The following is a 27618-nucleotide window of genomic DNA, read 5'->3' on the forward strand; positions in this document are numbered from 1 at the left end:
ACTCTGAAGTGCTTCAATACAATTATGGTACATCTAGTATTCACTGCATACATTCATTGTGAGTCATGCACTAAAGGTCTTAGACAGCGACCTTTCCCCATTGTGCCTTTGCGGCGGCTGCCCCAAGCTTTAGTGCGTCCCTCAGCACGTAGTCCTGGAGCTTGGAATGTGCTAGTCTGCAACACTCGGTCGGGGACAACTCTTTGCGCTGGAAGGCCAACAAATTTTGGGCAGACCAAAGAGCGTCTTTCACCGAGTTGATGATCCTCCAGCTGCAGTTGATGTTTGTCTCGGTGTGTGTCCCTGGGAACAGCCCGTAGAGCACAGAGTCCTGTGTCACAGAACTGCTCGGGATGAACCTCGACAGAAACCACTGCATCTCTTTCCAGACCTTCTTTGCAAAGGCACATTCGACAAGGAGGTGAACAACGGTCTCTTCCCCACCACAGCCAGCTCGAGGGCAACGTGCAGAGGGGGTGAGACTCCTGGCGTGTAGGAAGGATCTGACGGGGCAAGTTGTTGGAAAGTTCTGGCAATGAGGCATTCTACCAAATGACTTTGACAGTCTGCTTGGGGAACCATCCCACAGGATCCACCCTCTCCTTTTCCCGCAGGGCCTCTAAGACATTACATGCCGACCACTGCCTGATGGACTTGTGGTCAAAGGTGTTTCTCTGCATAAATTTTTCCTCGAGGGACAGGTGGCATGGCATGATCCAACTACTTGTTTTTTTTTGGTTTTTTTTGCGAAAATATACTTTATTCATAAAATATCTTCAATCACATTCCAAACCATTCCAAAAACACCATTACAAGGGTACAATCCGGTTAAACTTTTACAAAATGTATCACCAGGTGCATCAGTACAAACAATGTTACCAATCATTTACAGCCTTTCATTTTGAGCTGTACAGCCCGAGGGGCTCTAAACAGTTCCCAGTCCCTCGGTGCGCTGTGGCAGAAAGGTCTTAGACAGCGACCCTTCTCCATTGCACCTTTGCGGCAGCTGCCCCAAGCTTTAGTGCGTCCCTCAGCACGTAGTCCTGGACTTTGGATTGTGCCAGTCCGCAACACTTGGTTGGGGACAACTCTTTGTGCTGGAAGACCAACAAGTTTCGGGCAGACCAAAGTGCGTCTTTCACCGAGTTGATGATCCTCCAGCTGCAGTTGATGTTTGTCTCGGTGTGTGTCCCTGGCAACAGCCCGTAGAGCACAGAGTCCTGTGTCACAGAACTGCTCGGGATGAACCTCGACAGCAACCACTGCATCTCTCTCCAGACCTTCTTTGCAAAGGCACAATCCACAAGGAGGTGAACAACGGTCTCTTCCCCACCACAGCCACCTCGAGGGCAACGTGCAGAGGGGGTGAGACTCCTGGCGTGTAGGAAGGATTCAAGCAGATCAAATAAATAAATTAAAAACACACTCACATACAAATTTTTAGGTCATGGGTCACTTTTACATGTTTGTGTCTAGTAGATGGGAACACTCCTTCATGCGCTCCTTCAGCACATGTGGGAAATCTATTGGAGCGTTCTGTACTTCATCGATATAAATTGAAGGGTATTAGAAAAATATCATCTTTTATCACCAAATGCCTGATCAAACAAGTAATATTTGCATAACGCAAGTAACAGCCAATAACTGTCTCCAAATCACGAGGGGCCTGGACAGAGTAGAGAGGGAGAAACTGTTCCCATTGGTGGAAGGATCAAGAACCAGAGAGCGCAGATGTAAGGTAATTGGCAAAAGAAGCAATGGCGACATGAGGAGAAACTTTTACACACAGCGAGTGGTTAGGGCTTTGAATGCACTGCCTGAGAGTGTGGTGGAGGCAGAGTCAATGGAGGCATTCAAAAGGAAATTAGATAATTATCTGAAAAGAAAATAATTTTAGGGCTACAGGAAAAGGTGGCGGTGTGGGACTAGGTGAGTTGCTCTTGTAGAGATGAAGCATGGACACAACAGGCTGAATGGTCTCCTTCTTTGCTGATTCTATCAGGGAAAGTTTAGCCACCTCCCTTTCACATTCAATGGCATGATCATCGTTAAGTCCTCCATCATTAACATCTTCAAGGGGATCACCTCCAATTTCCCCTCACATATATCATCCTGATTGGAATTATATCGGCCATTCCTTCACTGTCACTATGGTAAATGTGGGGAGATGGTGGCATAGCAGCAATGTCACTGACTAGTAATCCAGAGGTCCAGGCTAATGCCCTGGAGACATGGGTTCAAATCCCACCAGAGCAGCTGGTCAAATCCAAATTCAACTAATAAATCTGGAATTGAAAGCTAGTCTCAGTAATGGTAATAGCCCAGCTGGAAAGACTCAGCAGGTCTGACAGTATCTTTGGAGAGAGAAACAAAGGTTAATGTTTCAAATCCATGTGACTCTTCTTCAGAGCTAAAGAGAAGTAGAAATGCAATTAAACTTATACTGCTTAAGGGGGGGTGGAGCAGATGAAGCTGGATAGAAGGTCAACGATAGATGGGGGCTAAGGAGAGACTGACAAAGATGTCATGGACACAAGACAAAGGGAATGTTAATGGTAGCGGTGAAGACTAAAGATGGTACTAATGGTGGTATAAAGGTAAGAAAGCAGAGTGTCTGAGTAGTAGAACAAAGGTCAACGCTCTGTGAAAGAACAACATGGAACAAGTAACAGCTGGCCCTATTGGAGGTGAGGTGATTGGGGAAAAGGGTTAAAAAAGGGGATAAAACAATGAATAAAAATGCATTTTTTAAAAGGGGTGAGGATGGAGGAGAGAGTTTGTGGCCTGATGTTGTTGAACTCAATGTTAAGTCCGGAAGGCTGTAAAGTGCCTAGTCGGAAAATGCGGTGCTGTTCCTCCAGTTTGTGTTGAGCTTCACTGGAACACTGCAGCAGGCCAAGGATGGACATGTGGGCATGAGACCAGGGTGGTGTGTTGAAATGGCAAGCGACAGGAAGGTCTGGGGCATGCTTGTGGACAGACTGCGTGGGCTGGAGGGTTTGAGCTATGTGGAAAGATTGGATAGGCTGGGGTTGTTTTCCTTGGAGCAGTGAAGGTTGAGAGGGGACCTGATAGAGATGTATAAGATTATGAGGCACATAGATAGGGTGGATAGGAAGGCACTTTTTCCATTAGTAGAGGGGTCAATAACCAGGGGGCATAGATTTAAGGTAAGAGGTAGAAGGCTAAGAGGGGAGCTGAGGAGAAATTTCTTCACCCAGAGGGTGGTGGGAGTCTGGAACTCACTGCCTGAAAGGGTGGTTGAGTCAGAAACTCTTGTAACGTTTAAGAAGTATTTGGATATTCACTTGTGTCGCCATAGCTGCCAGGGCTATGGGCCAAGCGCTGGGAAAATGGGATCAGTTTAGTCAGATCTTTGTTGACTGGCGCAGACACGATGGGCTGAATGGCCTCATTCTGTGCTGTAAACGTCTATGAGACTGAAGGTGCTCCACAAAGTGGTCACCCAGTTTGCGTTTGGTCTCCCCAATGTAGGGGAGATCACATTGGGAGCAGCGATATTTTCACAGTATTTTGCTTTTGTCTCAGTAACGGTGACCATGACAACTATCATCGATTGTTGTAAAAACCCATCTGGTTCAATAATGTCCTTTAGGGAAGGAAATCTGCCGTCCTTACCCGGTCTGGCCTACATTTGATTCTTGGGTCCACAGCAATGCGGTTGACTCTTAACTGCTCTCAAGGGCAATCAGGGATGGGCAACAAATGCTGGCCTTGCCAGTGATGCCCACATCCCACTGAAAGATTTTTTTTAAAAATCAAAAAAATGAGCGGGCCAGAAAGGCGTTTTATTTAACATGCGTCACCTTGTTAAATATGGAGGCTATAATAAAAATAAAATGATCTGTGCTGTGAATTGACAGGATCTGAATCACTGCCTCTTATTGACATCGGAAAGAGGATGGAAAGATGTCCTTTGTTGCTCCACAGAAAAATCCTACAGGAATACTTTAAAACACTCTCATGGGGCAGAATGATATATTCCCTCGCTGGCAGGTCTGACAGCAGAGTGTGGCTTTAAAATCCGTCCGATTGTTAGAAGCATATCTCTCAAGGCTGAATTTTGCTTTTACAAAATGGAAGGACCTGGCACGATCTGGGCATTCGGATACCAAACTGGCATTTTTTTTTTGAAGAAGGTTAGAAGTTCACCTTGGAACCGTCAACAAGCAGGCCTCTTCCAAGGAATCACCTGACCTTTATGGTACTTGAGGAAGATCTGGTTGTTTGTTCTGAACCGCAACCACTTTAACTGATGGGGAGAAAAACTGAACATGCAAAAGGTTGGGAACTTGCTGAAGTCACGTGGGAGAGAGTGAAAAAAAGCTGAGGTTGTAAACCTGCTTGTTTCGAAGGCGGTTTTGTTGAGGAACAAGCTGAGGAAGGAAGGCTGCTCTAGCTGGCTCTCTCTCTCTCTCTCTCCCCCTCCCTCTCTCTGCCTTGCCTAAAATTGTGCGTGGTTATATCAGAGAACCCTCATCTGCATTTGGACCGGCAAAGCTGAGACCAGTGGTGAGAACATCCAGACATCCACTGGGACCAGCGGCCCATCGTCACACGAGGGAACTCCAGGTCGACAACATCGAGACCCTACCGACTTAATCCTTTATTTTATAACCCCCATCCTCCAGAGTCCATCTCTGCAGAGAGAGACACTATCTGTTTGTCCTTCGTCTGTCTGTGAATGTGCTGGGGGAATTCTTTCGGAAGAGATAGATAGTTATGCTTCCCAATTATAATTGTGTGTTAACCAGTGCTGGAAACTTGTTGAAAGAGGTTTTGTTTTATAATAAACAATCGTTCTGAGTTTATTGAAAGAAGTCTGGTTGAAGATTCTTATTCTGGGCACCAGTAGGGGAAATAGATGATTGGCTATTTTGATGAGAAAATTAAACTTGTAAATGAATGGTGCAGCCTGCGCAGTATTGGGGCTGGATTATACGCACACTCCTCCCATCCCGACTGTAACAAGGTGGCCTTCCAACTGGGCTCTCGGCCAGCCCGTGGCCATCTTACCACCGGACGAGTGAGGCCTGGGCCAGCCCGCCCTCCCTTGCCCCAGTTGAGACCCTTAAGTTGTCACTAATTGGCAGCTTAAGGGCCGTTTCCTGCCCAGCCTCAATTTCCAGGTCGGCGGGAGGAGTACCGGGGCAGGGGGAAGCCCGAAGAGTGACCCTGCTCAGGCCTCGGGGTGGGAGGTTGTCGGGCAGGGGGGCACCTCCGTCCACAGCCTTGCTTTTAACATCGGGTGGTCCCTCCTAAAAGGTCACTGTGGGTGCTTCCTCCACCCTCGGCCTCTCCACCAGCACCCCTGTCGCACTCTGCCTAGTCCTCCACCAACCCCCCAAGGCCTCACCTCCCCTCCCTGTCCTGGGGCCCGCAAAACTTACTTGCCCCTGGACTCCAGGGACTTAGGCCCTGGGGCCTGCTTGCAGTCCCAGTCCTGTCCACTGCAGCTCCTGGCGCTGCTGGGACTGGAGAGCTACTGGCCAATCAGTATTGCCTGGGGCAGCTTGTCTGAGGCGCGACTTCCTCCCGAGCGGAGGGCAGAAGTCCCGCCTCCAGAAAATGAATGCTCCTGGGAGCACGAAATGGTGGCGGGGCAGGCAGTATCAGCAGAGGTTGGCAGGGGGAGGATGTTCGCCGCTGACTGTTCAGATAGTCGGAAGAGAAACCCTGCCGTCCTAAAAATCCTGGCCATGATACAGGAAAAACATAACATAAGCATTGTTAATCTTCTTGCTACATTTACAGCGGGGTAGATTCCGAGGACTAAAGCGAAATTCTACGGATGCTGGAAATCTGAAACAAAAACAAAAATACCCGGAAAAACTCAGCAGGTCTGGCAGCATCGGCGGAGAGGAACATAGTTAATGTTTCGAGTCCGTATGACTCTTCATCGGAACTAAGGAAAAATAGAAGAGAGGTGAAATATAAGCTGGTTGAGGGGGGTGGGACAGGTAGAGCTGGATAGAGGGCCAGTGATAGGTGGAGGCAAAGAAGAGATTGCCAAAGATGTCATGGACAAAAGGACAAAGGGGTGTTGACGGTGGTGATATTAGCTAAGGAATGTGCTAATGGGGACATTAAGGGTAGAAAGCAGGGCGAGCAAGGGACAGAAGTAGATTCCAAGGACTCCCACCAAATGGAAATGGCCAAAAGATCATGACAGGTTTAGATGAGGTAGACAACGAAAGGTCTTCCCATTAGCTGATGGTACAGGACCAGGGAAACACAGATTTACTGTTTTGCGCAAGAGATAGTGTGTGTATGGGCACCCCGCAGAAAGAACATTTTTACACAGCTTGTGGTAATGACATGGAGCTTCCCTATGAGGGTGGTGGAACCGGAGAGAATGAATGATTTTGAAAAGAAATTGTATAGTCGCTTGAGGGAAATAAGCCTGCTGGGATACGGGGATAGTGCAGGGCGATGGGACTGACTGGATTGCTCTACAGAGAGCCAGCATGGTTTCAATGGGCCGAATCACCTCTTTCTCTTCTACCAAGGCAGCTCCTCAGGATCAAGAGTGCCTTTACTTCCACTTCAATTCAATGTGGTCTGAGATGGCTGATAAGTCCAATACGTGATCTGCAGATTTTGCGGGACGGGTGGTGCTTTAAGGGTTAGGGTAGATGAGTTGTCCCACACCCAGAGTCGTTGTCTCTTAAGTTACCTTGCAAACCATTCAGCTGTGTCACCACAATGGGGGTTACCATTGACCAGAAACTGAACTGCGCCAGCCATATAAATACTGTGGCTACAAGAGCAGGTCAGAATTCTGCAGAGAGTAACTCACCTCTTGACTCACCAAAGCCTGTCCACCATCTACAAGGCACAAATCAGTGATGGAATACTCTCCACTTGCCTGGATGAGTGCAGCTCCAATGGCACTCAAGAAGCTTGACACCATCCAGGACAAAGCAGCCGCTTGATTGGCACCCCATCCACAAACATTCACTCCCTCCACCACCGACGCACAGTAACAGCAGGGTGTACCATCGACAAGACGCATTGCAGAAACTCATCAAGGCCCCATAGACAGCTGGGTACCTTCATTTAGGTATTTAAATGTGTGCGCTTCCACCACTGTGGTTGAAGCTCCCGTATCCACCTCCATTACTAGTTACTTCCCATTAACCTGGATTGTGACAGTGATAAGTTGGTTTTTTCAGCAGTGACGTTATACAGGGAATAGATGTCGATATCGGCAGCTTCAGGTTCTGCTGTATTTTTCAATTCAGTCATGTTGGTTTGCTGCTTTACGGGCTGTTTCGACTTCACCCTGCATTGCCGTACTACATGTCCTTTCTTATGGCAGTAATGGCATTCTGCCTCCTTGAATCTGCAGGTGTCCGGTCCCCACATCTATAACAAATTAACCTTGGAGCTGCTGTTGACCTAGCGTTTCTACTAGGCTTTCTCGAGTTTATAACAGCATTGGAGAGAGTGCAGACGAGGTTTACAAAAATGGTTCCAGGGATGAGAAATTTCAGTTATGAAGATAGATTGGAGAAGTTGGAACAGTTCTCCTCGGAGATAAGAAGGTTAAGAGGATTTCAAAATCATGACAGGGCTGGACAGGGTAGATAGGGAGAATCTGTTCGTGCTCCTAAAAGGATCAAGAATGAGAGGGCACAAATTTAAAGTGATTTGCAAAAGAAGCAAATGCGATGTGAGAAAAAACTTTTTTCACACAGCAAGTGGTTCGGGTCTGGGATGCACGGCCTGGACGTGTGGTGGAGGCAGGTTCAATCGAGGCATTCAACAGGGCATTGGATGATTATTTAAATAGAAACAGTGTGCAGGGTTACGGGGAAAAGGCAGGGGAATGGCACTAGGTCATAATGCTCATTCGGAGAGCCGGTGCAGACACAATGGGCTAAATGGCCTCCTTCTGCACCATAACAATTCAGTGATTCTGTGATCCTTCTAAACCCCAATGACCTGTTCAACCTTTCCTCCTTAGACAACCCCTTCATCTCAGGAATCAACCAAGTGAATCTGAAATAATGGAGTGACATTAGCAAATTTTCAATCTAACGGCATCATTCTTAAAAAATAGATCGTGCCTAAGGGTTTTGCGGCTTTGGAACTCTCTGCCTCTGAAGGCAGTGGAGGCGGGGTCATTGAATATTTTTAAAGCAGAGGTAGATAGATTCTTTTTAGGCTAGGGAATTAAAGGGTATCAGGGTTAGATGGGAATGTAGAATTCGAAGCACAAACAGATCAGCCATGAACTTATTGAATGGCGGAGCAGGCCCGAGGGGCCGAATGGCCCACTTCTTCTCCTATTTCATATGATTTAGACCTTTACCAAATATTTTATTATTTGTTCATGGGATATGGGAAACGCTGGATAGGCCAGCATTTATAGCCAATCACTGATTGCCCCTGAGAAGGAGGCGGTGTGCTGCCTTTTCGAACAGTCTGCATTTGGAAACAAGTATGGGGTGTTTAAAATTGAGGCACTGCTGGACTGGGAGACAAGTTGTGAAATTCCTCTAGAAAGTGCCAATTCTAGATTATCGATATAAATAGTCATTTGGTAGTACAGAAATTGAGTATTGCTGAAAAAAGTGAAAAGTTGAAGCTTTTTGTCTAGCACTCACCAGGACACTTCGCAAAGATACCAATATAAGGGGAAAACAACAATTTATACTGTATGTGAAGAGAGTGATGATTGGTTCGCAGGTGAATACTGATTGGTAGAGGCGTTGCTATGGAGAATTTACCAGTGAAATTTAAACCAAGCAAGTTTGACCCTGATTAGTCAAGGCATTGCCTGGAGGAATGAGTCAGGGAATGGCTGTCAATTACTTTGTATAGTGGAAACAGACGTAATATGTGCGCATGTTCTTTCTGTCTGCTAAGAACAACGCCCTGTGTATTAGCTTCCAGTACACGCAAATGTGCCACATCACAAGCCTAATGGACAATCGTAAATAATCAGTGTAATTCTTAGCACACTAAGGATTATTTAGCAATCGTTGTGCAATTGTGAAATCAGATCTAATATTGGACACTGGGGTTTGGGTTTTGCAAGCACGGGCTGGTTGGCTACAGTCTGTACCTTTCCTGTTGCGAATAGTGGTTGGGACACGTCGTTTGATATGATTTGCCAGTCTTTCAGACGTACGGCCTTATCACACTGACACTGAAATTCACGTACCAAATGACTCCTTTGCGTGATAGCCAGCGTCACCACTTGCGTTGCTATTACATAGCCGAAGCGTGAAACAGCTAGCTTCACCCGTTGCTCAAGTTTTTGAGACAGCTTGCCCTTCCGGGGTAATCTGAGGTAGTCTTGGCACTTTTCAGGGCAAAAAAGTGACGGCCTTAGGCCCGTTCAGGAGTTTGCGTGATATACAGCGCAAAATGAACTGATCAGGGTAGCCATTATCCCGCATGATGCTTTTGCTGTGCCCTATTTCACCATCAAGCTTGTATGGTGAGCAAATGCCTCGGGCCCTATTTACATGATTGCTAATAAAATCACAGCTTGTTCCTAAAGGTCAGTTTGATGTTACCCCATACGCACTCTGCGAGTCAGCCAAAGATGGTAGCTACTTTCCCTATGCATATGGACATACCAATATACAGCATTATTAAACAAACAAAATGTGAATTCTAAAGATATGTACACAGTGTTGTGTCCTGATTAACATTTAAGTCGGTGTGGTAATAACAAGCTGCTTTTATTCACAGGCTGTCTGGGATATTTGATCATATTATAACAAAACAACACAGGAGAAAACATTGGAGTGTAATTTTTGGCAAGTGATTATCACGTCTCACATCATTCCCTCTGTCACCAGTGCACATGGGTGTAATATGGACCATCTACAAGATGCACAGTGGCAATTGCCAAGTCTCCTTTGGCAGCACCTCCCAAACCTGACATTCTTTTTTTTTATTCACTCATGTGATGTGGGTTTCCCTGGCTGGGCCAGCATTTATTGCCCATCCCTAGTTGCCCTTGAGAAGGTGGTGGTGAGCTGCCTTCTTGAACCGCTGCAGTCCATGTGGTGTAGGAACGCCCAAACTGCTGTTAGGAAGGGAGTTCCAGGATTTTGACCCAGCGACAGTGGAGGAAAGGCGATATATTTCCAAGTCAGGATGGTGAGTGGCTTGGAGGGGAACTTCCAGGTGACGGTGTTCCCATGTGTCTGCTGCCCTTATCTTTCTAGGTGGTAGCAGTCACGGGTTTGGAAGGTGTTGCCTAAGGAGCCTTGGTGAATTCCTGCAGTGCATCTTATAGATGGTACACACTGCTGCTACTGTGCGTCGGTGGTGGAGGGAGTGAATGTTTGTGGATGTGATGCCAATCAAATGGGCTGCTTTGTCCAGGATGGTGTCCAGCTTCTTCAGTGTAGACAGGCTTTGGGGAGTCAGGAGGTGAGTTACTCGCCACAGGGTTCCTAGCCTCTGACCTGCTCTTGTAGTCACAGTATTTATATGGCTAGCCCAGTTCAGTTTGTGGCCAATAGTAACCCCCAGGATGTTGATAGTGGGGGATTCAACAATGGTAATGCCATTGAACTTCAAGGGGCGATGGTTAGATTCTCTCTTGTTGGAGATGGTCATTGCCTGGCACTTGAGTGGCGTGAATGTTATACCCACAGTGCTATTAGAAAGACAAGGGCAACAAGCCTCTATCTCCAAGTTCTCCATTCTTCCTTAGACATATATCACCGTTTCTTCATGGTCACTGGGTGATAATCCTGGAACTCGCTATCTTACACTGGTGTGGCAGCACCTTCACAAAGACAGACTGCAATGGAAGAAGACTCGCCAACACTTCCTCAAGGACAATCGTGGATCAGCCTTTCTCGTGACATGTGCACCCAGAGATTGAATTTTAAAAAACTCCCATCAGAGTGTTGCCATACGTTCAGGTAGCAATGATTCGAGTAGCGGATATGCCACACAGTTCTTCTGTTTGTTCTGGTACTATTGACCCAAACCTGAACTGGAGCAAGGACAGGGCCTTACAGTCTACCCCTGATAACCTTATATTGGGAATGTGGAATTCAAAACACAAACGTATCAGCCATGATCTTATTGAATGTCCGTGCAGACTCGAGGGGCTGAATGGCCTATTCCCGCTCGTATTTCATATGTTTACAAGTCCTGTGTTCTCAGCACCTTGCAGTCCTTTCGAAGGCAGAGCTCCCAGGTGAGTTGGCACTGATCAAACAGAGGCGGCTTCATTGGCTCGTCCGCAGGTTGGAAGATGGTCGCTTTCCGTGTGGTGAGGCAGCCGGAGCCGGAAGACCAGTGGGGCTCCGCTTCAAGGATGCTTGCCAACCTGACATGAAGGCCACATGTCCACCACCTCTAGATGGAAGGATGCCAACAACAGCCTGGTTCTCTATTAATGACCAGATTATTTATTTTAGCGATGTTGATTGAAGGGTAAATAAGCCAGAAGAACTCCCCTGCTCTCCTTCAAAATAGTTTATGCCCACCTGGGAGGGGAGACAGGGCCTTGGGTTAACATCTCACCCACGAGGTCTGATGGTTCAGTAGGTAACATCCCCTATCTCTAAGCCAGAAGCTCCCGGTGCAAGCCCCCCACTCCAGGATGTTCATGACGTGATCCAACAGGTTGACACTGAGCCTGCTCACCCTTCCAACACTTCTCCACTATTCCCCAAAGTGGGAGAGCCAAAAAAAAGTGTGCACGCAGATCGCAAGCAAACATCACATCAGAAAGAGGGATGTATTTAAAACTTTGGAACCGTAGAATGGTTACGGCACAGAAAGAGGCCATTCAGCCCATCGTGTCTGTGATGTTTCTGTTGCAAGAAACAGTGATCACCCTACCTTATGGTGTTAACCATGACTCTTAATACGTTGGAAGCTGAGGAAATCTCTCATCTGCAACACCCTCAAATGGCAACATGAATGTGTGATTCATGCGACCCAGTTCCAGCCAACAGGACAAGTCCTCCAGCAGTTAGGATCCAATGTGCGGAACCATGAGAGGCATTTGGGGTTTGTTATTCAAACAACTTGCTGTTGTGAAATTAAAACAAAAGCAATCGGCTAGAGTAAATTTTATTCAAAATCTGAGTAAATCTGTGTGGTTTTGGTTATAAATCCTAATCATATTCTGATGACTATCTTGGATAACATTGCAATGCTTTGAACTTGGCCCTGCCTAATGAATGTGGCAACCTCATACCTCTCTTCATAGAATCATACAGCACAGAAGAAGGCTATTTGGCCCATCGTCCTGTGCTGGCTCTTTGTAGGTGTAGGCCATTTGGCCCCTCGAGCCTGCTCTGCCATTCAATAAGATCAAGGCTGATCTGATTGTGGCCTTAACTCCACTTTCCTGCCTGTGTCCCATAACCCTCAGCTCCCTTGTCGATCACAAATCTGTCGAGCCAAGTCTTGAATATATTCAATGGCCCAGCCTCCACTGGTCTCTGGGGAAGAGAGTTCCAAACACTAATGACCCTCTGAGAGAAGAAATTCCTCCTCATCTCCATGATCCCTTATTTTTAAACTGTGTCCCCTAGCTCTAGATTCCTCCACAAGGGGAAACACCCTCTCAGCATCTACCCCTCAACCTAATATGTTTCAATCAGATCACCTCTCATTCTTCTAAATTCCAATGAGTACAGGTCCAACCTTTCCTCATAAGACAAACCCCTCACCCCAGGAATCAGGCTAATGCATCTTCTCTGAACTGCCTCCAATGCAATTATAACCTTCCTTAAGTAAGGAGACCAAAACTGTACACAGTACTCTAGGTGTGATCTCACCAATGTCCAATACAGCTGTGGCAAGACTGCCTTGCTTTTAGACTTGATTCCCCTTTGCAACCAAGGTCAACATTCAGTTTACCTTCCTAATCACTTGCTGCACCTGCATGCTAATGTTTTGTGATTCATGTACAAGGACACCCAGATCCCTCTGTGCTGCAGCATCCTGCAGTATATCTCCATTTAAGTAATATTCTGCTTTTCTATTCTTCCTGTCAAAGTGGACACGTTCAATTAGTCCCACCCTGCTCCTCTTTCTCCATTGCCCTGAAGTTTCCTCCCTCTTTTAAGTACTTAGCTAATTCCATTTTGAAAGTTATTACTGAATCTGCTTGCTCTGCCCTTTCAGGTAGCGCATTCCAGATCACAACAACTCGCTGTGTACAGAAAAAAAAAATTATCCTCATCTCCCCCTTTTACTTTTGCTCGTCAATGACCCTAAATCTGTATCCTCGTGTGAACTGCCCTCAGTCAGTGGGCTTCTCCTTATTTCCTCCTTCTAAAACCCCTGGTCATTTTGAACACCTCAGTTCAATCACCCCTTAACCTTTTCTCTCTGGGGGAGAACACTCCCAGTGGCCCCCCACACAATTATAAGACCATAAAATGTAGAAGCAGAAGTAGGCCATTCGGCCCATCGGGTCTGCTCCGCCATTCAATGAGGTCATGGCTGATCTGATAATCCTCAACTCCACTTTCCTGTCTTTTCCCCATAACCCTTGATTCCCTTACTGATTAAAAATCTGTCTGTCTCAGCCTTGAATACACTTAACGACCCAGCCTCTACAGCCCTCTGCGGTAAAGAATTCCACAGATTCACCACCCTCTGAGAGAAGAAATTCCTCCTCATCCTTGTTTTAAATGGGCGCCCTCTTACTCTGAGATTATGCCCTCTGGTCCTAGACTCTCCCACAAGGGGAAACAACCTCTCAGCATCAGTTCCGATGAAGAGTCATACGGACTCGAAACGCTAACTGTACTCCTCTCCGCAGATGCTGTCAGACCTGCTGAGTTTTTCCAGCTATTTTTGTTTTTGTTTCAGATTTCCGGCATCTGCAGTTTTTTGCTTTCATCTCAGCATCTACCCTGCCAAGCCCCCTCAGAATCTTAGAACAAAAACAAAAATACCTAGAAAAACTCAGGCCCCCACCTAAGAATCTTATGTGTTTCAATAAGGTCGTCTCTCATTCTTCTAAACTCCAATGAGTACAGGTCTAACGAGATCAATCTCTCCTCATAAGAAAATCCCTCCATAGCCGGGATCATGGGCAACCACCTGAGATACTGGCAGCATCGGCGGAGACGAGCAAAGTTGACGTTTCGAGTCCTCATGACCCTTCAACAGAACTAAGTAGAAATGGGAAAGGGGTGAACCCATTTCAACTTAGTTCTGTTGAAGGGTCATAAGGACCCGAAACGTCAACGTTGTTCTTCTCCGCCGATGCTGCCAGACCTGCTGAGTTTTTCCCAGGTATTTCTGTTTTTGTTTTGGATTTCCAGCATCCGCAGTTTTTTTTGTTTTTATGTATATTTACACCTGAGATACTTCCTCCGCTCCTGTGTGTGTGTGTGTGTATGTATGGGGATGGGGGCGGAGAAGGTGGTGTGGGAAATAACAACAGTGTGCGTATTGTCTTGAGTATTTCCCCCCCAAGACAGGAATAAATAGCCTGTCTGGCGTGGCCAGCGAAGGTCTCAAGCTTGTCAAAGCGCTCAGCGTTCATTCAGCGCCGAAGGTAAGTGAAGTGTGGGTCGACCTCCAGCACCTCATCATCATCATCATCCTCCTCCTCCTCCTGCCCGGGGTCTCACTCTGGTCTCTGCGATGGGGACCATCGCTGCTGTCGCGTTGGAGTTGATCGGGGACCATTCCCGCTTTGGAAAGTGTTAAGCGTTAAAAAAAAAAGTCCCGAAAACCACGGGGCTAATCTGGGACTTGCCTTTGCCGTTTTTGAGAATAGAGCATCTAATATATAATAAAAAAAAAAGGACTGACCCTGAATCAGTTAACATGGGAGGGGCGGGAGTATTTGCAATAAAAGATTATGTTAACAGATTTATTTTCCCACGTTAATAGCAATTTTAACGAATTGGCTTAAGCGAAAAGTTGCACGGGCGAAATTCAGGAGCATTTTTGGGGTCGGGACAGACTGAGCAACCAAGAGTTAGGTTATTTTAGCAGCGGGTGTTGCCAGAAGATCCCGGAAATCGTTTGCAATTCATCCGCTGGCTGATGTGCGGGGGTCTGGGTGAGTGGTTGTTGATGTGCTCGGTTACCCCGGGGGGGTGTGGGGGGGGAGGGGGGATTTGCCCCGTTCCAGGCGCTTTCTAAAGGAAAAAAAGGGTTTAAAACAAAAAAAAATTGCTCTGCATGTCGAAGTTTCCCCAAGTTGTGGAATCCGCCTGCGCTGAATGAGAACCCGAGCGCAAAGTCGGCGCCCATCCCTCAGGTTAATTTGGTCTCTTGAATCGCCTGCGCCGCCGAAGGCCATTCGGCTCCTTTCCGCCGCGTCTGTGCCAGAGCTTCCTCTGAAAGAGCTAAAAACAATTCACATATTAAAGAAACCACATTATGCTGGATAAACTCAGCGGGTCTGGCAAGCATCTGTGGACAGAGAGAGAGAGAGAGAGAGAGAGTGTTAACGTTTCAGGTCTGTGGTCTTTCATCAGAAGTGCAAGGGTGGGGTGGGTGGGGAAGTTCGAGATTTAAAGAGGCACCGAAGGCTCAGGTCGTGGGGGAGAGGGGGGTGGGTCAGCGATCGGATGGAGGGATTTAAAGGACAGAAGGGGCAATGGTACAAAACAGAGGGAATAGGACCAATCAGGACATATACAAGGGCTCTGGTTGTTGTCAATTTGTCCCTCAATCGGGGGGAATGGTAGCTGAGGAAAGGCATAGTGGTCTTATCACTGGACCAGTGATCTGGCGAAATTCTTTGACTTGAACCCAGGAGAAGGCACCTTGGCAGAGGGTGGAATTTGAATTTGAATCAATTCTGGAATTAGAAGTCTGCTGACCATGACACTGATTTACCCGCTTTAGGGAGGGAAATCTGCTGTCCTTGTCTGGCTCTGGCTCCATGGGTCTCACTTAGTCCCATCAAAGAATAAAAAAAAGACTCCTTGTCACAGGCTTATGCCGTGGACCTTTGGGTGGCTCTAGAGGAGGGTGTGGTGTGACTGGGGGGAAACAGAATCACCATTGAAAGCTGCTTGGACTGTCTGATTGTACATTCCTTCCTGCTCATCCTTAACTTCTCCTTTCTAATCTTGGTTCTTCCTTTAAACCTGCTAAACATCTCAAAAATAGCTCTTACGAAAGGCTGTCAATCGCAAACATTAACTCTGTCTCTCTCTCTCTCCACAGATGTGGAGTATTTCCGGCATTCTCTTTTTCTAGTGCAGATTTCCAGCATCCACGGTATTTTGTTTTTGTAGGAGCCAGTTGGTCCCAGTAATTCAGGTTGATAGGGAACGATGGGGTGTAAGTAAGTCTTAAAGAATGTTCCTGAGGTTCGGGAATCTAAATGAATTGTAAATCCTACAACCCTCCCAGAGCGCTGTGCTGCTCCAATTCTGCTTTCTTGCCCGTGAGCTCTAGAATTCCCTCCATAAATCTCCCACCTCTCCAATTCACTCTCTTCCTTTCAGATGCTCCTTAAAGCTTTGCGTGGACCAAGGTTTCAATTAATTGTCCTGATATCTGTCTGAGGTTCAGTGCTCAAATTTTGCTTCATTTACACACTTGTAAAATGCCTCAGGACATTTTCCTAGGTTAAAGCACGATATAAATTCAAGTTATTTTTAAATAAAATAAATGGTGTGTGAAAACAGGTTGATGAGAGAATTGGTGGGTTGATTTTGGAATCGAGAGCAAATTACATTGCAAGGAAGTATTGGCTATGTTTATGTAAATTTATGCAAAAGCCTTCTTTCCATTGATGTAGCACAGTAGGTCAGTGAAGTACGATCCCATTTACGAATCAACCTCTTGTTCATTCTCATTTCCAGGTCTCTCTGGGTGAAGGGGAAAAGGTCTAATTTGACTGAAAATGAACGGAAGCGGCTTGAGCCACACTGAGTTCATCCTGCAAGGTGTCCCCAATGGTGACGGCTACAAGCTACTGATATTCCTCTCCTTTCTGTTGCTGTATGTCATCATCCTCGCAGCCAACCTTACCATTATGTTGTTGATTAAGACCGAGACCAATCTACATGGTCCCATGTACTACTTACTCTGCATCCTCGCTGGCATCGACATCGTCCTCAGCAATGTGACCATCCCCAAGATTTTAGCCATGTATTCATTTCAATCCAAGGTCATTTCCCTGGAGGCGTGTGTCACCCAGATGTTTTTTGTCTACTGCATAGCGCTGAGTGAATCGACGCTTCTGGTAGCAATGGCTTATGACCGGTACGTGGCCATTTGCCAGCCCTTTAACTACCACAAGCTCAAGCTCCATTACATCCTCTTGGCCGTGGCCCTGATTATTTCCCTCCGAGCCACGTGCTTCGTGGCAGTGGCAGCATTACTGACCCAAGCCACTTACTGCGGCTCCAACTTTATCCAGAATTGCTACTGCAACTACGGTTCTCTCTCCAAGCTGGCCTGTCGCGGCGTGACTGTGAGTGACGCCATCACCTACCCCCTGTCCTTTCTCATCACCTTGCCAGACAGTGCCCTCATCATCGTCTCCTACTTCAAGATCTTCAAGGTGGCCTTCTACACTGGGCAAGGGGAGGCCCGCAGCAAAGCTCTCAATACCTGCACCAGTCACTGCTGCGTCCTGATATTGTTCTACACCAGTGCCCTCTTTGAATTCACCATGTACCTGGTCCCCAGCATCTTCTCTTCTGAATTCCACTTTGTGGTGGCCATCACTTTCGCTATTTTCCAACCCATCTTCAATCCCATCATTTACGGCATGAGGACAAAAGAAATCAGGACTAGCTTCCTCAAACTGCTGGGCAGGAAGAGAGTTGCAGACAGACCGTGAGTCAGTTCAACGGCTGCCAGTGTTGCTTCTATAATTAATCTACCTGCAGTGACCTTACACACTGACCAACTGTGGTCTTCAGACTAAGCAGAGTTGGAGGGGAAAGGTTAACTGGACCAGAGTCATTCAATCCCCATTTTGAAATCATGCATTTTGTCTTTTTTTTTGTATTTCCATTACTAACTCCAGGGGTTACATTTAGAATGGGGGTTAAATATGTCAACATTTCTCACTGTTGTAATAAAGAAGTGCAGAACCTGGGGCACTCTGAAACACAAAGGTGCTGGAAACACTCAGCAAATTCGGCCAAATCTGTGGAGAGAAGTAGACAACTTGGGTATGAAGGGAGCATACCTGACAGGTTAACTGGGGAGACGGTGGTGTAGTGGTAATGGTACTGGACGAGTAATCGAGAGTCCCGGGGTGGGCTTTTCCAGTCCCGGACGCCGGTGGGATTTACCGGTGCCGCCAAAGTCAACGGACTTTTGGCTGGCTCACGGCATCTGCTGTGGGGCAACCTGCCGCAGTGGGCCGGAAAATCCCCCCCCTCCCCCCAGACCAATGTCCTGGGGACTTGGGTTCAAGTCCAACCAGGGCAGCTGGAGGAATTTAAATTCAATAAAAATCTGGAATTGAAAGCTGGTCTCAATAATAATGAACATGAAACTATCATCGATTGTTGTCAAAACCCATCTGTGTTCGTTAACGCCCCTTTAGGGAGGGAAATCTGCCATGCTTACCTGGTCTGGCCTACCTGTGACTCCAGACCCACAGCAATGTAGTTGACTCTTAACTGCCCTCTGAGATGGCCTAGCAAGCCACTCAGTTGTATCAAATGGCTACAGAATGGGTTGCAGTGGTTCAAGAAGGTGGCTTATCACTCACCGCCACCCCACCCCACCTCCCAAGGCTAATTAGGGATGGGCAACAAATGCTGGCCTTGCAAGTGATGCCCACATCCCATGAAAGAATAAAGAATAACTGGTCTGGTTTCAAATGGACTGACCTGTGGAATGATCCCAGCACGGAGTGACACTGTAGTCATACTCTTCTGTCAGCGCCGAGTGCAGTGGGCGTGACATTTAACTCAGGCTGTGGAACTTCACTGACCCATGGGAGGTGGGGAAGTCTCCCTGATTCTGTCCACCCTCCAGGTGAGTTTTCTGGGGGGCAGGCTGCCAAGGGAATCCACAATCTGCTCCCCAGAGGTGGGCAGCATACCATGGCAATTTAGGCCTCAATAAGGCCGTTTTATTGCTGGGATGGAACTTCCCTAGCAGCACGCAGGCTCCCCATTGAGTTGGGAGCCCAGCAGCTACTTGGAGGCGGTTTCCTGGTAGTAAGTCAATGGGCCATCTGAGCCCTGCTCTCCAGGCCCCAGTGGCCAAACCACAAGGCTGACACGGCCAAAATCATTCTTGTGGTGGCCGTCCCCCTCCACACCGGTGGCCCTAACAGGTCTGGGACATCTTTGTGTGGAACATTCTGCCGCTTTCCGAGAGGGGCTACGCTTTGAGGCGCCCTCGTGCTCACCTTCTGCCTCAGCCGCGTTGACCTCTCCCAGTGGGGCTGCCGGCTGGTTAGTCCTGGGGGACCCTCCCATTGGGCCACCCGTGACCCTATTCCGCCCACTGTCCTTTCAACTGGACAGCAAACGCAGAGGCAGCTTTCTAACTGACTGCCGGCCGGAAAATCTCCCCTGCCAGTGCGCCACTGACCTGAGTGAGGTCAAGACTCAGAAATGGTCCTGATGCCCGAAGAATTTATAAGTGTAGGAGATTCCACCCAAGGAGAAAATAGCAGATTAGCTGTCAGTTATGCCTCCCACGGGGATTTCCTTGGGCTTCACCAACCTCCCTCCGCTATATTACTTTGTTGACCACACATTGCATTCATTCCATCCACGGAAAAATTCATGAGAATGGTTCCAGTGATGAGGAACTTGAGCTACGTAGATGGATTGGAGCACCTGGGACTGTTCACCTTGGAGAAGAGGAGATTTGATCGAGGCATTCAAAATCATGAGGGGTCTGGGCAGAGTAGACAGGGAGAAACTGTTCCCATTGGTGGAAGGATTGAGAACCAGAGGGCACACCGATTTAAGATAACTGGGGGGGAAAAAAAAGCAATGGCAACATGAGGAGAGACTTTTTCACACAGCGAGTGGTTAGGATCTGGAATGCGCTGCCTGAGAGTGTGCTGGAGGCAGGAACCATCGAGGCATTCAAGAGGGAGTTGGATTATTATCTGAATAGGGAAAACGTGCAGGGTGACGGGGAGAAGGTGAGGGAAGGGCACTAGGTGCATTGCTCATTCAGAGAGCCAGCACAGACACGATGGGCAGAACGGCCTCTTTCCGTGCTGTCACGGTTCAGCGATTTGGTTCTTTTTCAGTCAAGCACTCGGCTTGTATGCAAACCTATTGGTGTAAATGTATTAAAGCTACAGTGGAGAAAGTGTGTGCTCAGACAGTGATGTGGCAGAACTCTCACCTTCCCTCTCACTGGCGCCCACATGCGAGTCTCACACCGTTTATTAGGCAATTGTGTCTGAGAACAAGAGGCAGCACCAGAGCAGTCAACAGAAAATACTACCACATGTTAGAAGCGTTACATACGCAGGATTGGTTGTACATTCATTGCTTTAAAGATCTGTGCAAATCATTTGTAAGCTCCTATGGAACGCATTAATGTTTGAGGACAGTCGAACAGTGTTACGGAACTGAAGCTGCAGGATTGGATGTGAGATATGAAAAGTGTGCAAATAAAGTCATTGTTAAGTGCGAAAGAATATAAACCTGTTTGTTTCTGAGCCGGATGAGCCTGCAATGGAACAGTTCAACACAAACAAACAGGGATTTGCATTTCAATGCACTTGTCGGACACAGAACGAGGAATGAATTAAAATACTGAATTAAATTTCCGCATCTAGCATTTCCGATTGGACTAATGAGTGTGGGTAAAGTTTATTAATTTGCATTAACAGATTCAAATGTATTTTAGATATTATTCTGGTGGAATATGAATGAAAAGGTTTATTACTGTAAATCGTGGCAAATAAATTCCAGCACATCAGACAACCCCAATTTTTCCAGCCCCATGAATCATGTTTTTGCACATTCCCACCATATAAGTCGAGCCCCTTTTCAGCCACAAGATGCTGTATTAGACTGTCATCTGAAAAGGAAGAATGTGCAGACTTACAGGGAGAAGGCGGGGGGGGGGGACTGGCACTAGGTGGGTTGTACCTTCAGAGAGCTGGTGCAGACACAATGGCCAAATGACCCCCTTCTGCGCTGTAACAATTCTGTGATCCTTTGATACTCGTAACACTGGTCAGCCTCAATTATTCGCCCTGCAAATGCATGTCTTACTAACTAGCACCAATTGGTATCAAGCAGGTGATACTGGCGGTGTTGCGAAGATGCGCGGGAGTTTAAGACACGCCCACTCTTTGCATCGGAGGCCATCAAGATGGCGACCACCCACCCCCACACCGACGGTTCACTTTATCTGCGGTGTATCGGCTGACCAGGGTTTTAGAGGGATTTTTCGAGGCTTTTCGAAAGTTGACCTATACGTTGACATCTATGTTATTTCTGGATGGGGTGAAGACATACAGCGCTTTTGAAACCGCATCTTGAAACATTGGCCTGCAGTCCGCTTATCCCTAAATGGATCCGTTTGAATCGGTCTGAAATAATCAAATTTAACCATCTCCTTAAAATAGCAGACGGAGGAATTCCGCATGTGGTCATTTCGAGGCTTCTTCAAGGCAGAAGTACATCTAAAGTGAGATAATCATGCTGGAAGCCAGATTGCATGTTTAATGTGCCTGTTCACTGTTTTATAATTAAACTTAGTCGTTTGGTAGTACAGAACTTGAGTATTGCTGATAAAAGATGTTTTGTCGAAGTTTTTCATCTTGCACTCATCAGGACAATTCGCAAGAATACCGATGTCAGCGGAAAACAACAACTTTATAACGTGTGAGAAGCGAGTGCTGAATTCATTTTCTTACAAATACGTAACTAAACTAATATTGATAGCTAAGACTTGAAGCATTTTGTTCTGAGATTGTTGCAATGTCAGCCATGGCCCAGTTGACAGCGGTCCTGCCTCTGAATCAAAAGGTTGTGTGTTCTATGTTCCACTGCAGAAATGTGAGCACAAAAACACTGGCTAACTGTACGGAGGGAGTGCTGCACTGTTGGTGGCGCCATCTTTCAGATGTGATGTTAAGCTGAGGCCCTGCCTACCCTCTCCTGCGGACATTAAAGATCCCCTGGCCAGTATTTGGAAGGAGAGTGGGAGACTCCTCCCTGGTGTACTGGCCAACATTCATCCATCAACCAGGCAGCACTAAGACAGATTACCTGGTCATTGTCACATTGTTGTTTGTGGGATCTTGCTGTGTACAAAATACCTTCTGCAGTTTCCTACATTACAGCAGCCACTATGCCTCATAAACTACTTCATTGTCTGTAAAGCACTTTGAGACATCCTAAGGTTGTGAAATACAAGTCTTTCTTTCTATTTCCCAATTCATTGCCCATCTTTACTTGTCCTGAGAAGGAGATGTTGGGATTTTTTCTCGAACCATTACAGTCCTCTCTACTGGGGCTTCCACCATGGTGTTAAGTGGGAAATTCTAGGATATTGACCTAGCCACAATGAGGGAATTGACAATATATATCGCATTGAATCCCCTATATTGCTAGTAGGTAGAAAAAGGTATGATAGCCTTAGTGAATATATTGCTTGATGAGCAACCAAAGATTTGAGCTGAAATCACTGCAGTAGTTATTTTTCCTTTATTCATTCACATGATGAGGGTGTCACTGGCAAGGCCAGCATTTCTTGCCCTTCAGCCATTTCGGAGGGGCAGTTAAGAGTCAACCACATTTCTGTGGGTCTGGAGTCACATGTAGGCCAGAGCAGGTAAGTGTGGCAGATTTCCTTCCCTAAAGGGGCATCAGTGAACCAGATGGATTTTTGCAACAATCAATAATAGTTTCATGGTCGCCATGATTCCAGATTTATTTTTATTGATTGAATTTAAATTCCATCAGCTGCCACGACGGGATTTGAACTCATACCCCTACAGCATTAGCCTAGGCCTCTGGATGATCAGTCCAGTGACATTACCTCCACCGTGTCCCCACAATGAGGGTGATAATTAAATTGACTAAATAGCACGGGAGAAAATAACCATGGAAATATTGGGCTATCATAAAAACAACAACAGGTTCATCAATGCCCCCCCAAGAAAACTGGCCACCTACCCTGAAATGATCTAGTTTCCAAGTGACTCCAGTCCTAACATTATCTGATCGCAGAATCACTGAGTCTTAGGATTGTTACGCTGCAGAAGGTGGCCGTTCAGCCCATCATGTCTGCAGCGGCTCTCCCAATGAGCAATTCACTTAGCGTCATTCCCCCAGCATCTCCCCGTAACCCTGCACATTCTCCCTTTTCAGGTAACAGTTTAATTCCCTTTTGAATGCTTCAATTGAACCTGCCTCCACCGCGCTCTCAGGCAACGCATTCCAGACCCTAACCATTCGCTGCTTAAAAAAGTTTTCCCTTGTGTTGCTTTTGCTTCTTTTGCAACTTATTTTAACTCCGTGACCTCTCATTCTTGATCTTTTCACGGGTGGGGAAACGGTTTCTCCCCGTCCGCTCTGCCCAGAGCCCTCAGGATTTTGAAAGAAATGTCTCCGGTAAGTTAGCCAATGGTCAGTGGCCAGAGGCAGATATTTCTCGAGGAATACAGTAACAACCTAAGTGAGGCGAGTCAAAGGAGCAATTGCATTGCTCTCGAGGGAGAAACCAGGGGCGGAATTTTCCCCTCGTCAGATGGGCACGTGCCCGACCGAACAGGAGTAAAATAGCGCGTGGCGACGTCAGGCGGAGCACCCGGACGTCGTCGCCCGCTCTCACATGAAAGCCAGCGTCAAATCGCGGCCGGGGCCTGACGGCAGCCGCTCCCGGAACCGCTGCGCCAGCCCGACAAGGTAGAAATCCTGCCACAGGTCTCTGAACGCCCACCATGGTAGGCGACCTCCAGGGCAAGGTCAACGTTCCATTGGTGCCACTGAGTGAATGCCAGCAGCCTCCATTGGTTCACTAATTAGAGAGTCACCGCCAGCCTCTCCCAACTCAGTGACACAAGCTCTGGGTTGGTGCCTTCCAAGACTGACCCAAAACGTTGCCCTTCCCCCTTACCACAGATGAACAGTACTAGTGTCATTAAGCGGTACAAGCATCGTAGACTTTCAACCCTTTGCCATTGGTAGCTGTGCCTACGGATGCCTAAGTCCACAAGCTCTGGAATTCTCTACCTCGCCTCCTTTAAGATGCTGCTTTAAAACCTCCCACTTCCACCAGGCTTTTGGACGCCTGTCCTGATATCTCCTCACGTAGCTCAATCGTCAAAATTTATTTGCTAATTGCTCCTGGGATGCATCATGCAACAACAACAACAACAATTTGCATTTAGATAGCACCTTTAACAGAATGAAACATCCCCCAAGAGGCTGCATATGAGCGTTATAACAAACAGGGTTTTTTTTTTATTCATTCATGGGACGTGGGCGTCGCTGGCTGGGCCAGCATTTATTGCCCATCCCTAAATGCCCTTGAGAAGGTGGAGGTGAGCTGCCTTCTTGAACCGCTGCTGTCCATGTGGTGTCGGTACACCCACAGTGCTGTTAGGGAGGGAGATCCAGAATTTTGACACAGCGACAGTGAAGGAACGGCCGATATATTTCCAAGTCAGGATGGTGAGTGACTTGGAGGGGAAATTTCCAGGTGGTGATGTTCCCATCTATCTGCTGCCTTTCTCCTTCTAGATGGTGCAAGCTCAGATAGCCACCGGTGAGAGAGACGGAGCCGGTGGGCAGAGAACAGGGTTTGTAAGTGGGGAAATTTTACAGCATTAAAGGTGCTATGTAAAAGCAAGTTAGTGTTGTTACGTTGCTTCCCAGAACAACTGTGGAGGAGCACAAGGGCCCAAGAACAGAGAGCACTATAAGTTGGTGGATAGGTTAGAAAAAGATAAAAGAAAGGGTAATGGAACGTTAGCCTTTAGCTCAAGGGGATTGAAGTACAAAAGAGTGGAAGTTGTTACAGCTGCACAGAACTCTAGTTAGACCCCATCCGGAACAGTTGCATTCAGTTCTGAGCATTGCACCTCAGGAAGGATATATTGACCCGCAGGCATTGTGCTCAGATTCATTTGAATGATAGTGGGATTAAAGCGGTTAAAATCATGAGGGCAGGTTTCATATATTCAGTTAGTGTTTCCATAAGATTGAATGATGATCTCATTGAGATGTTTAAGCTGACTAAAGGAGTTGATAGGGATTGAGAGGGAGAGACTCTTTCCTCTGGTGAGGGAGCCCAGGAGAGATTCCTGGTCAGCCGTGTGATGGAAAGAAATTGGAGACTCTACCATCACTATCCATCGCTCCAGACCGCAACATGTATGTAAACGTGTATGTTGCCACAGCAACTCAAACTCCTTGGAGAGGCCCATTGACTCAGTTCGCTGGATGGTCAGCGTGGATCAGATTGGTGCCAACAGCACGGGGGTTCAATCCCTGTTCCGGTTGGGGTTGATTCGGGATCTGCCTCCTTGCCCTGACCCGTTGTGGAGCTGTGGGTTGGACCTGTCTTTGGGCAGAGAACTGAAGAAGGAGTCTGGCACAAGGGCATGACCTTAAAATTAGACAAGGACATCAAGGAATACTTTTCACACAAGTCAGGAATCAATGAAGTGAAACTTCCTTGTAAGTGAACTTCACTCCAAGACAAGTGCATCTTCCTTAGATATGGAGACCAAAACTGCACACACTATTCCAAGAGAAGCCCCACCAAAGTCCTGCACACCTGAAGCAAGACTTCTTTTTTCTTGTATCCAATCCCATTGCAATAAAGGCCAAAGTGCCATTTGCCTTCCAAATTGCTTGCTGTATGTGCATGCAAACTTCCTTGTACACCCAGGTCTCTCTGAACATCAGCATTTACAGGTTTCACCCATTTAAAAAATATTTTTCTTTTCTATTCTTATTCGCAAAGTAAATAACCTCACACTTATGCTCCATCTGCCACGTTCTTACCCACTCACCTAACATGTCGAAATCTTTTTATAGCTTCTCTGTGTCCTCTTCGTAGCTAACATTAACATCAAGCTTTGTATCATCAGCAAACTTGAACAAATTACTCTGTCTCTTTGTCCAAGTTATTATTATAGATTATCAATAGCAGACACCCAGCACTGATCCTTGTGGCACACCACTGGTCACAGTCAGCCGACTTGAAAATGGCCTGTTTATGCCCACAAAAGCAAAATACTGCTAATTATTATTACTAATTAATAATACTAATTATTATTACTAATTAATAATTAATAATTAATTACTAATGATTACTTCTGTTAGCCTTCATTCAGAGATAAGTCACTTCAAAGCTGGTTGAGGGATGAGGCTCATTTTCAAGTTAACAGAAGGAAGAACACTTGTTATAGAAACTGTCTGATTTTCTTCATCGATTCGGTAACCTTTGCCTTCGTCTCCTCCAACCCCGCAGCCCACTGAGATCTCAACCTTCCTCCAGTTCTTGCCTCCTGTGCATCCTTGTGCTCCCTCTGCCTCACCAGTTATGACTGCTGCCTTCAGCTGCCCGGACCCTAAGCCCCAGAATTCAATCCCTAATTCTCTCCACCCCTCTGTCCTCCTTTAAGACGCCACTTAAAATCAACCCTTTGACCGCGCTTTCGGCCACCTCTCCCAACATCTCCTTTTGTGAGGCCCGTTGCCAAATTTTGTTGACAATTTGTTCCTGTGAAGGACCTTGGGATGTTCCACTGGGTTAAAGGCATGACAGAAATGAAAGCTTCTGTCGTTTCAATACCTGATTGGCCAATGGTAGCAATTGGAGAAAACGTCACTCAAGACTGAGAGGAGGAGGAATTTCTTCACTCTGAGGGTGGTGAATCTTTGGAATTCTCTACCCCAGGGGGCTGTGGGAGCTCAATCGTTGAGCATTTTCAAGACAGAAATCGATAGATTTCTGGATACTAATGACAGCAAGGGATATGGAGATGGTACAGAAAAGTGGCATTGAGGTAGATGATCAGCCATGACCTAGTTGAATGGCGGAGCAGGCTTGACGGGCCGAATGGCCTACTCCTGCTCTTATGTTCCTATGTCACAGGTTGCAATTTTCCTCATTTAGTATGCTGCCATGCTCTTCCTCTGACACACTGCTCCCTCCCACGAGCTAATGAGACGGTGGTCATGGATGAAGTGAGACCTAGTGGGTGGGACTGGTGGCTTCTCCAAGCTGGATTGACTGAGGGCCCTGTGAATCCGGGCACCAGGACCTGAATTTTGTGCTCACCGGGCGGGCGCGATCGGCCCCCCGACCGCGACCTTACGCTGGCCGGCCAATCAACGGGCAGCCAGAGTGAGACGCGCGCTGAGAAAGGCTCAGCACTGCCGGTGGGGGGTGGGGGTGGGGAGAGGGCGGGCACTGACATCACCGTGGGTGCTGGTGGGCGCTTCCACTGAGCCCCACCCCCTGCAGGCAGACAGCTGCCCCGGGGAGCTGCAGACCCCCACAGAATAAACCAAACAACAAAAACGCTGCAAAAAATGTCCGTGCATCACCTGAAAGCATAACCTCCTTAAAAAAAACCAGTCCCCAGGTATTTATTTTTGTTTTAAATCCATTCCGCCCTTGGACGAGGTTTCATCAAAAATGTAAAAAATGTAAAGCCCCCGCTTGGACTGTAAGGCTGGACGGGCCACAAAAAAAGTC

At 47.1% G+C, this 27618-nt stretch overlaps 2 protein-coding genes across 2 annotated transcripts in view; both read left to right on the top strand.

Annotated features, from left to right (window-relative positions):
- The window catches only part of LOC144682565 (BTB/POZ domain-containing protein KCTD14-like), a 1380231-nt gene that overhangs the window by 429976 nt on the left and 922637 nt on the right, over window positions 1–27618 (top strand). The gene's annotated exons all lie outside the window — the stretch shown is intronic.
- Window positions 16813–18674, top strand: LOC144682560 (olfactory receptor 52E2-like). Its single transcript, XM_078544997.1, has one exon. It carries the CDS (start codon window positions 16850–16852, stop codon window positions 17792–17794), a length of 945 nt encoding a protein of 314 aa, XP_078401123.1. The 5' UTR covers window positions 16813–16849; the 3' UTR covers window positions 17795–18674.

Source organism: Cetorhinus maximus, chromosome 7 (genome assembly GCF_964194155.1).
Source record: "Cetorhinus maximus chromosome 7, sCetMax3.hap1.1, whole genome shotgun sequence".
NCBI classification, from domain to species: domain Eukaryota; kingdom Metazoa; phylum Chordata; class Chondrichthyes; order Lamniformes; family Cetorhinidae; genus Cetorhinus; species Cetorhinus maximus.